Below are 11899 nucleotides of genomic sequence, written 5' to 3'. Positions count from 1 at the left end.
GTGTAGGTCTTGCTTGAGTCTTTTGCAGATATTTTTCCAATTTTGCCAACACCATTTGTTAAAAAGGCTGTCGTTTCCCCACTTCACTGATTTCATTTCCTTGTCAAAAATCAGTTGACCATACGTAGATGGGTTTGCTTTTTTGATCTTGTAGGGTCGATTGATCTGTGTATGGATTCCTTCCAGTATTTTTGATCACCTTATAGGTTTGTCTAATGTTCGTCTGAAAGAGGAGTCACACAGCTGTGTTTTGTTCCAGCCTTGAAGGGTGAACAAGGGCCAAGTCAGACCAGAATGTTGCGGTTTGTTCCACATTTTCTCCCACTGTATCAGGGACCTTCTACTGTGATGCCTGTCAGGGCTGTCAGCTGTAGTAGCTGGCGACCATCTAGTTATAGTTTCACAGAATGAAGACTGGTTCACAAAGTCCATTAGTCTTTTCTCTTAATAATCTTTGAATTTTTTTTTTTCACTTTTATTTCCTCCAGATAGGAGGACACCAATAGTTACACCTTAGGTAGCCACTGACAAGCTTTTAAGACCCCAGTGGCTACTCACCACAGTAGAATATATAACCTTGTTTTTGTGGACAGTGTTTTGCCAGGTGACCTTGCTGTCCCCCACAGCTACACTCCTCAGCTCTCAGACCCAGTGACTCACTCCCTCAGGGTTTTTGGGTTTGGTGAAGAAGTTTCCATAAATTTGCCATTTGCTCCACTGTCTATCTGGATATGTGTACAGCACATACAGAAAGATACATGGAAATACCATCTGCTAGGTCTGTAGCATCTCATTCACCTATGAATACCTGTCCATCTTGCCTGTATGTATTCACTGATAGATTAATCTCTTTTAATCCTGTCAGCGCAGGATTGCATTCACCTTTGTTGTGCACCTCTCTGTGCCTTCCCTTTCCTTAGCGATACTGTGCTGATCCACCCCCCTTTTTATCTAGTGCCTTTCCCTTCATCCAGTTCCTTACCTTGTTAGTAAGAAACTTTGTTAGTGATTAATACTACCCTACCCTCCCGTCCTTGCTATCAAAAAATGTTTTATGTGCAAAACTTTCCTTAACTTGATGTTGTTATGTACCATCGAATCAGGACTAACTCATAGCTGACCCTCCGACAGGTTTTCAGAGGCAGTAAACTGTATGGGAGGAGACTGCCCATCTTTCTGCTCTGGAGCAGTTGGTGGATTCAAACCACATGCCATTGGGTTGGCAGTGCAACTCCTTACCATTAAGCCACCCGAGCTCTTTTTATTGTAATGAGCTTTTAAAATACTTGTCTTTTTATGATTTGACTTCATTCACTCAGTATAATGTACTCCCAAGTTAATTCATGTTATGAGGTACTTTGTAGCTTCTCTTTGTTCCTGATGGTTTCATAGTATTCTGTTACAGGCACCACTGTTTGTTTATCCATTTGTGGATGGACCCTTAGGTGACTTTCATCCCTTAGCTGTTCTGAAAATGCTGCAGTGAACCAAGCGTGCATGTATCTGCTGGTGTCCAGGCTTTCATTACATTAGGATAGATACCTAATAATGGGATTTCTTGATAAAACGTTACTTCTGTTCCAATAATTTTTAAAGAAAGGCGTCCTGGTGCCATAGTAAGTACATAAGAGGCAACTAACTGAAAGGTTTGCCATTTGATTACACCAGCCACTTCATAAGAGAAAGATGAGCAGTCTCCTCTGAGAAATATTTCTAACCACAAACATCCAGTAAGGAGCTCCTTGTAAGTCAGAATTGACTTTACAGCAGTTGGTGAGAAGGACATATCATACCATTACTCACAGTGCATGCACCATTTCACAGGCCTACCAGAAATGTACAAGAGTTCTCATTTCACCACATCCTCACCAGCATTTGTTGTTTTCTTATTCAACTTTGCTGTTACTGAGGTGAGGTAATACCTCACTGTCATTTCAGTTTCTATATCTCTTAATTACACGCTGAGTGACAGGATAAGATCCATATGCATATAAGGAAGACCTGTTAACATGACTGTTACACACTTCCACTCCTAGACCACAGAGGAAGAAATTGAGAATTTTTACCAAATCAAAGACACAAATGATGACTTTACACATGGATGTAACCTGATGTGCTGCCTAGGAATCAGATTGACATATGTGAAAGAGATCACTAGAGAAGCTCAATATGGGCAATCAAAGCTAGGCCAGGGGGAAAAAACCAAAAATGAAAAAAACCTAGGCTGAGGAAGACTGCGGGTTAGACCATCAGTTACTTATATGCCAGTTCTAATTGAAATCAAAGAAAATGAGAATGAGTCCACAGGAACAAAGATACGATCTTGATTCAATTCCATCTCAATTTCAGGATCATCTTAGTAATAGGTTTGAGGCATTGAACACCAATGATCAAAGATTGGATGAGTTGTGGGATGATATTAAGGATATCACCCATGAAGAAAGGAGGTCATTACAAAAACAGAGGAGAAAGAAAAACCAAAATAGATGTCAGAAGATACTTTAAAAATTGCACTGGAGCATTGAGAAGTCAAAGGGAAAACATGCCTAAGTAAAAGAGCTGAACAGAAGGTTTCAATGGGCAGCTTGAGAAGACAAAAATAGTATAGTGGAATGTGCAGAGTGCTGGAATTAAAAAATAAAAAGGGAAGAACTCACTCTGCATTTATCAAACTGAAAGAACAGAAAAACAAATGTAAACAACATCATGAAGCAATATTGAAAGATGCTATGGGTAATATATTGAATGACTCAGAAAACATTAAAAGAAGATGGAAGAATGCACAGGATCACTGTACCAAAACAAAGAACTAAATGACTGTAAAGTTTCAGGAAGTACCATATGAACAGGGGCTAATGGTAATGAAGGAGGAAGTGGAAACTGCATTGAAGGCACTGGCAAAAAATAAGGCCCCAAGAATCGATTAGATACAAATTAACATTACCACTAACAGATGCAGCCTTGGATGTGCTTACTAGACTATGCTAGGAAATTTAGAGGACAGCTATCTGGCCAAACAATTCGAAGAGGTCCATATTTGTTCCCATTCCCAAGAAAGGTTATTCAACTTAATATGGAAACTATAGAACAGTGTCATTACTATCACATGCAATCAAAATACTGCTGAAGATCATGAAAAAAAATGGCTAGAACAATATATAAAAATGGAACTGCCAGAAGTTCAAGCAGGATTTAGAAGAGGCCGTGGCACCAGGGATATCATTGCTGATGTCAGATGGATCCTGGCTGAATGTAGAGACCACCAGAAGAATGTCTAGTTTTGCTTTATTGACTGTGTGTGTGGATCATAACAAGTTGTGGCTGACATTGAAAAGATCAAGAGTCCTAAAGCACTTAATTGTGCTCATGCGAACCCTATACCTGAATCAGGAGGCTGTCATGCAAACAGAGCAGGGGAACACTGCATGGTTTACAATTAAGAAGGGAGTGCATCAAGGTTGTATTTTTCCCCCTTTCATATTTATTTAATCTGTATATTGAGCATATTATTCAAGAAGCTGGACTCAGTGAAGAGGAATGGGGCATGAGTATCAGAGGGAAACTCATCAATAACCCATGTTATTAAAATGAGACAACCTTGCTTACTGAAAGTGAGGAGGATTTTGAAGCACCTTTTGTAGAAGATCAAGGAATGCAACCTTCAGTGTGGATTGTATCTTAATGTCAGGAAAACAAGGATTCTTACCATTGGACAATAGGCAGTGTCATGATAGATGGAGAGGAGATTGAAACTATCAACAGCTTCATCTTGCATGGGTCCACAGTTAGCACCCTAGGTACCAACAGTGAGGAAATAATGTGATGCACTGCACTGGGAAAATATGCAGGTAGGGACCTCTCCAAGTTATTGAGGAGTAATGATGCCAGTTTGAGGACTATGGTGCGTCTAATTCAGGCCATAGTCTTTTTGATCACTTGTTATGTGTCTGAGAGCTGGACAGTGAGTAAGGATGACAGAAAAAGAATTGATGCCTTTGTGCTGTGGTGTTGGAGAACAGTGTTGAACAATGGACCGCCAAAAGAACAAACAAGTATATCCTGGAGAGGGTGCAGCCAGAGTGCTCTTGAGAGGCAAGAATGATGAGGCTTCACCTCACATATTTTGGGCATGTCAGTAGGGGGGCTACTCCTTGGAGAGGAGCATGATACTTGGATGGGTGGAGGGTTGGTGAAGGAAATGAAGACCCTCGGCCAGGTAGATTGACATGGTGACTACTTTAGTGGGCTCTAGTGTGTCAGAAAGTGTGAAGTGCCACAGGGTTCAGATCTGTTGTTCATAGGGTGGCTATGAGTTTTACTCCATTCAGTGGCACCTAACAACAACAATTATTGCTGATTTCAGGGGGATCCTGACTGAAAGCAAAGAATACCAGAAGAATATCTGTGTTTTATTGACTATACAAAAGTATAGTAGGTAATTGTAGATCATAACAAACTATGGCTAGCATTGAGAAGAATTGGGAATCCCAGAACACTTAATTATGCTCACATGAAATCTATACCTACACCAAGAAGCTGTCTGAACAGAGCAAGGGAATACTGATGTGCATCCTTTCTCCATACCTATTCAGTCTGTACACTGAGCAAATAATTTGTGAAACTGGACTCTGTTAAAAGAAATGTAATATCAGGATTGGAGGAAGACTCATCAGCAATCTGTGCTGTACAGATGCCACAACCTTGCTTGCTCTAAGTGAAGAGAACTTGAAAACTTGGCTGCAGATTATCAAGGACTTCAATATGGATTACATCTCAATATCAGGAAAACAAAGGTCCTCACCACTGGGCTAGTAGACATCATGATAAATAAAGGCTTAAAGTTGTCATTTATTTCATCTTGTTTGGATCCCTAATCAACATCCTTGGTACTAGTAGTCAGGAGACCAAGACACATACTGCATTGGACAAGTCCGCTTTCAGAGACCTCTCCAAATTACTGAGGAGCAGTGATGTTAGTTTGAAGACTAAAGTGTACCAAATTCAGGCCATGGTCTTTTCAATCACATGCTGTGTATCTGAGAGCTGGGTAATGAATGAGGATGACAGAATAATTGATGCCTTTGAATTGTGGTGTTGAATAAGAGTACTGAATATCCCAGGGCCTTCCCGAAAAACAAACAGATAATGTCTTGGAGCAAGTGCAACCAAAGTGCTCCTTGGAGGCAAAGATGATTAAGCTTCATCTTACATACTTTGGGCATGTTGTTAGAAGAGGCTATTCTTGGAAAGGGACATCATGCTTGAAAAGATGGAGGGTCAGTGAATGACAAGAAGACCCCCCAACGAGATGGATTGACACAGTGACTGCAGCAATGGGACCAAGTGTGTCTGCGATGATGAGGATGGCACAGGATAGGGCAGGGTTCAGGTATGTTGTCCACGTGGTCAAAATGACTTGTACTCAACTCGACAACACTGGACAACAACATTTAATGATCAGAAGCACTCTGGGGTTTAATGTCTGCCTGAAAGTCTTTAGTGAAGTATCTATTCATGTCCACTCTCATTTTTCAATTAGATTATTTGTTGATGGATTGTGGTAATTTTCTATAGCAATCAGTTTCTTACTGTGTCATTTCCAAATATTTTTTCCCGGTCTGTGGTTCTCTTTTTTTACTCTTTTGGAGAAGTCTTTTAATGTACATATACATTTTCAGCAGATCCTTGTAATCTAGTTTGTTTTCTGTTATTTGTGCATTTTGATTGTGTGTGATCAACTTAGACCACAATTAGGGCCACTAGGTTTGCCTCTTTTTTTTTTTTTAAATAGCTTTAGGTTTTATAGCCTTGGATCCATCTTGAGTTGGTTTTTTAATACGCTGTGAGGTGTAGAGTGTGTTTTCTTTTTCTACAAATGGATGTCCAGTTTTCCCAGCACCATTTGTTAAAGATTGTTCCTCTTTACGCCCATTCAGTGAATTTCAGCCCTTTGTCAAAAGTCATCTGTCTATAGGTGGATGGATTGCTTCTGAATTCTGTTCTCTTGACCTGTATGGCTGTCATGTTACCAGTGCTACTTTGGCTACCATGGCTCTGTAGGTTTTTAAATATCTGGTGCTGCTATAATATTTTATAAAGTTATAATGCTTTTAACTAATATTTGTATTATAATGCTTAATGATCTACAACTGCTGTAAACAGAGATAACACAAGTAGATGACTGTCAAATATAATTTACTCTCACAGTTTAGGTGGTTAAGAAGTCTAAATTCAGGGTGCCAGTTCTAGGGGAGGCTTTGTCTCCAGGTTCTAGGAATTTCTCAGAGCAGGAACTTAGGACGAAAGGATATGCTCTACTCTTGGATTTTCTTCCTTCGTAGTTCTCAGGTCACTGCTTCTCTGCTCACTTTCCTCTCTTCATCTCTTACCAGATAAAAGATGTTACAGGGAACACTAGGAAACTCCCCTTACACTGTTGCATCCCACCATTAAACTTCTTACAGTTGATTGACTCTTAAGATCATAGGAGGTCCTTATGTGACTTCTTATCACATCACTACAAGCATGTATTTTATGGGACACAAGTCAGTCTATGAGAAGAAGTATGAAACTTCCAACTTTCTTCTTTTACAGTAGTCTTGAGATTTTCTCCTTTCCATATAGTAAGTGAATGGTTTGACGTTTTGCTTTTTTCATTTCTTTAAAGAATGTTGTCAGAATCTAAATTGAGATTACATATAGATCACAGGATTGACAGTTTCATAAATTTATGCCTTCATAATCAATGCCTTTGAGTTGTGCTGCTAGAGAAGATTATAGAAAATACCATGACTGTCAGAAGACTACACAGGTCTGTCCTGGACAGGGTGAAACCAGACTGCTCCTTGAGGCAAGGATTTTGAAGCTCCGTCTCACATACTTTGGGCATGTTGTCAGAAGGGACCAGTCCTTGGAGAAGGACATAATGCTTGGAAAGGTGGAGGAACAGCACAGGAGAGGAAGACCCTGGATGAGATGGGTTGACATAGTAACTGGGGTAACGGGATAGATGTGTCAGAGACAGACTGGCTTAGGATAGGATAAGGTTCAGGGTTATCGTACATTGAATCACTTTGAGTTGCAGGCAACTCAACAGCACATAACAACAACCCATGAGCATGGTATGTTCATTCATTTCTGTAGGTTTCTCTTGATTTCTTCCAGTAGTCCTTTACAGTTCTCTTTGTATAACTCTTGTATCTCTGAGTAGGTTTATTCCTAAATATTTTGTCTTTTGGTAGCTATTGGATGGCACAGGACCAGACCTTATTCTATTTTACATCAGGGTGTTGTGAATTAGAACTAACTCAGTGGCACCTAACAACAATAGTTGGTATTATTTTCCTTATTTTTTTTTCTTCATAACTCACTTTGTTGGTGTAGGGAGCCCAGCTTATTTTTGTATGGTAATTTTCTATTCCAACACTTTGCTGAGTCTTACTTCCAATAGTTTTCAGCGTCTCTAGGATTTAGTACATACTAGATCAGATTTGCACATTCCTTACCAGTTTGGATTCTGATTTCCCTTTCTTGCCCTGCTGTGGCTTCTAATACACAGTTGACTGGAAGTGATGAAAGAGGACATCCTTCTCTGGTTCCCATTCACAAACCAGATGAGAATAATGTGGCCATTGATTTTACCCGAATATATGCCCTTAATAACGTTGAGTTTCACTTTAGATTTCATCTTAGTGAGATTTGTGTTTTTTTTGTGCTCCAGCCTCCTCCACGGCCCACCCAGCCCACAAGTGGCAAGAAGAGAAAGCGGGTGAGTGATGACATTCCAGACTGCAAAGTCGTGAAGCCTCTGCTGAGTGGTTCCATCCCCGTGGAGCAATTCGTGCAGACCCTGGAGAAGGTGAGCAGGCCATTCCTCAGAGAGGGGCATCATAATTGGAAAAATACAGGGCCAGCAAAAGAGCAGAAGTCTCCCAGCGAGATGGATTGACACAGAGATTGCAACAATGGAGAGATGGCAGTATGTCAGAGGTGATGAGGATGGTGCGGAATAGGACAGGGTTCAGATCTGTTGCTCAGAGAGCTGCTTTGAGTCATACTCAATGGCACAGAACCACCACCACGTTTTTCTGGTAAGGTTCTATGCTACCAGCCTGAACGCAGGTGGTTCCAAGGCACCAGCCACTCCATGGGGAAAAGATGGGCAGTCTCTTCTCATATGATTTACTGTCTAAAAACCTGCTGGAGAGTCAGCTGTGAGTCGGTTCCAACTTGATGGTACGTAACAACAACATCAGTACCATTGAGCACAAGCTCTCCTTCCCACTGTTTGCTGTAGTATCCCTGCTTCATGAAATGTACGTGGCTGCCTTATTTCCGTGGTATGAGCTTCTGCCCCCGTGGCATCTCCTTGTCCAAAGCCATGTCAGGAATAGAACCAGGAAAAAAAACCCAGTTTCCTTACTGTCAGGTAGGAGGTAACTAGTCTCAGATACTGAGGAAAAGCACTGCTTGAAAAACATGGATGTGACAAATTGAAAGGGCCCATCCCCTCCAGAATCTCACTACCATAAAAAACAACTTCTTTCTTTCCTCATGGAAAAGGTTAGTAAAAGCTTGAGCCAGCCAGATCACAAGAGATGGGGGTCTCTAAGCTGAGCAAGGATTGAGGAAGCAGAGGGATCAGTGCTACCAGATCCCTGGTCACTCAGGAAACAAGCTGCAGGCAGAGTATGAAGTGGGCCACCATCCTGGAGAACACTGGTCAGCTGTCCATCCCACACCCTCTTCCTTATTAAACTCCCTCTTCCGTGGAAGTTACTGATTTCAACTTCAAAGTATATTCATGGTTAGATATAATTAGCTAATTAAATTTTGGTGTCAGTCATAGGGGTTTGGAAACCACTATTTTAGTATTAGGATTATAAACTAAAAAAACTCATCTCAGGGGAGCTCTGGTGGCCTAGTGGCAAGAAGCTGCACTGCAATCCCAGAGGCACATGGTTCGAATCCACCAGATGCTCTGCCGGGAAAGGAGGGACAGTCTCCTCCTATATCATCAGATCTGATTTTACAGTACACAGACACACAAAATAATAATAAAATAAAATAAAAATTTAAAAAAAAACTACCTCTGATTTGACAGTACACAGACACACAAAATAATAATAAAATAAAAATTAAAAAAAAAAACAAACTACCTCATCTTGCCCCGTAATAGCTTGACCCTCAGTAGGTTTCCAGAATTGTAGCTACTCAGAAGGGAGGAGATTACCCACCTTCCTGCCAGGGAGCCACACAACTCGAGACACAGCCCTTGGGTTGGCAGCACAAATCCCTGTGGACTAAACTAGAAATATTCATGCTGTTTCTTGCTTGCCTCATGCAAGAATTTTAATAATTACCAAAAAAAGATTTTTCTTTTGTTAAACTATCAGTAGCTACCTTTTCGTCCAAGCTAAATATCCTTCTTTCACATTTTAAAATGGAGATTTGTTTTCTTCATTATGCTTTTCCCCCCACCCTTTATTTTTATTTCTCCTAAAAGAAGGGTCAAGTAGCTGAATTCTCTTAAACACTCTTACTCCCTGTGATATACATGCACTTGCTTGTATTTATCTCCCATATAAACTATAAATGGATCGAGTGATCCATATGAACAAGTCTCAGATTTGACTTGTTAAACAGGTGGAAAACATCTTGCTTTTCTGATAGAATTGACCCCTACAACTTGACTTTGATGCCCTCTTCCATTTCTGCCTTGTGTCCTTATGCCCAGGGAGTAATACAAGTAACTATCTAAAGCTACAAATGTGCTTTGAACACCAAATGTGGGACATCTCTCTGGATCAGCCTCCTGTTGTGTGTCCCCTTCAGAAAAATTAGTCTTCTTTCTCCACTGTATGTCTGATTTATAAGGAAATTCTTTAATCGGTGTTAGAGAGCCAGAAAGGTATGTGCGCCTTTATCTCGTCCCTTGAGAGAGATCTCACAGTGATGCCACCTTGCCAGGATTGACGTTTTCCTGGAAGCGCAGGAGCAGCCTGGGACCGTGGTAATGAGAGTGATGGCAGGAGCAGCCTAGAACACAAGTGCTTGGATGAGCTCCTCACGGAATGCACAAAAATTTGAGCAGGCAGTGGAAATTCTATTACATTTTACATGAGTTTTCCCCACTGTATTTCAAGACCTCTTTTAAAGACTATGAAAATGTTTGACTTCTGATACTGAAGTCCTACTACCAGTACTATTACTAGGCTGAAGTTACACTGAGGAGAAAATGCCAGCTCCTGGGATGGTAAGTTTAGTGACATATGCTGAGAAGCATTAAGTCCTCAATTGCTAAAATAATATCTTTCCCCCTCAGTTGCTTGCTTTTCAGAATAGCCATCCATCTCATGTTTCTTTTCTTTTGGAGCAGCATGGCTTCAGCGATATTAAAGTGGAAGACACAGCCAAGGGCCATATTGTCCTGCTCCAGGAAGCAGAAACACTGATCCAGATTGAGGAAGATTCAACTCACATAATTTGTGACAATGACGAGATGCTTAGAGTGCGGCTGCGGGACCTTGTCCTCAGATTTCTACAGAAGTTCTGAGGGGAACACGTGTGCCCTGTCCACGTCTCTGAAATCCTTCATTCCGTCATGGGGGCCGTCCAGCCCACCTCAAGTGAGCAAGGGGACACTGTGCTGTCAGATCTGCTTCAGGAATGGAGTGGCTCTTAAGTGAAAGAATCTGGCATTACGACCAGCATTTAGGGGCCTGGATTATGAACAGAACTTTAGGCAGCAACTTTCCCTTTCATTTTTATACTCCTTCCCCTTTCTGAGTCTCTGAAGGTACCAGGATATCAGCAGGAACAACCCACGTGTGACAGGTGCAACTTTCTAAGGGTCTGGCAGCGAAGGGAAGGTACAAGGTGACTCACGGGTTGTCTTCTATGATGTGTTTGCTTTGTGTCATTTCTCATGCTGCAGCTGGGGAACTAGTCTTTGCATTTCTTTACTTGCCTACAGGGCAGCATCTAAATGAAAGATGATGGCAGAAATGTAGGAAACTAAACCCATCTATCTGTATTTTATATTGTGAGAGATTTTGTTAATAAAACTTATTTTTTTTAATATAAGTACCTGTGTTTTGTTGTGTTTAGTGTCTGAAAATACTCAGAACCGCATACACTTCAAAAACACCACAGCAGTTAAGTCATAATGCAGCATTACGTAAACATTTTTTTTCTTAAATTTTATGAAAATGTGCTTAATTTAAAAGAGCTATATCACTGTGGAACATAGTGACAGAGATTAATAGCACCTTAAGCATTTACAGCTAGTTGGGGCGTCACTAATTGATCCTTACACACTGTTGGCTTTCCATACATCATCAAGACCTCCAGGACAGCGTTAGCTACTCCCAGACCCACTAGTGGTCATACGATAATAAAGAAAAAGAACCCATCACAAAAAATTACAGCATTTGACATCTTGCTGCTTCCGAATTGGTTAATAAAGCATAATTACCAGACTACTCCTAAACTAAAGCAGTGCCAGTTAAAACAGATGTTAATTTTGCAAGTGCTCACATGGGGGTGGTTACAAGTCACAGAACCGTTGAACTATGATGAAAGGCCCACTTCAGATTCTGGAGGAGTCGAGGGGGCAAAACAAGTAGCATATGCTTCCTCACCATCCTATTGAAGTCTGAAAAACCACTCAGTAGTCATTAAGAAGCCAAATCAGACATAGAAACCTATTGAGTAACATCAACTTAAACAAAAACATAGGAAACCTAAAGCATCAGTCTGTGAAAGAAGATGAATACAAACTAACAGGTCATCTAATTACAGAACATCCAGCTAGAGAGGAAGTCAAGGCAAGCTCAAGATAAACACTTTTAGGCTTAGGGACAAAAATAGTAAATTATGGTTTACCTCCAAGAAAATT

General features: G+C 40.7%; 1 protein-coding gene across 2 annotated transcripts in view; it reads left to right on the top strand.

Annotated features, from left to right (window-relative positions):
* INTS9 (integrator complex subunit 9) overlaps positions 1–10555 on the top strand; it is a 135388-nt gene extending 124833 nt beyond the window's left edge. For both annotated transcript variants that reach the window (XM_006884874.1, XM_006884873.1), the window contains 2 exons: positions 7721–7858; positions 10379–10555. In XM_006884874.1, the coding sequence (XP_006884936.1) occupies positions 7721–7858; positions 10379–10555 (315 nt within the window). The remainder of the gene's footprint in view (positions 1–7720; positions 7859–10378) is intronic.
* The last annotated feature ends 1344 nt before the right edge of the window (positions 10556–11899 follow it).

Source organism: Elephantulus edwardii, unplaced genomic scaffold (assembly GCF_000299155.1).
Source record: "Elephantulus edwardii isolate Elephantulus edwardi_28Jun2011 unplaced genomic scaffold, EleEdw1.0 scaffold00038, whole genome shotgun sequence".
NCBI lineage: Eukaryota > Metazoa > Chordata > Mammalia > Macroscelidea > Macroscelididae > Elephantulus > Elephantulus edwardii.
Note: the sequence above shows the minus strand (reverse complement) of the source record. Positions and strands in the feature narration are given on the sequence as shown.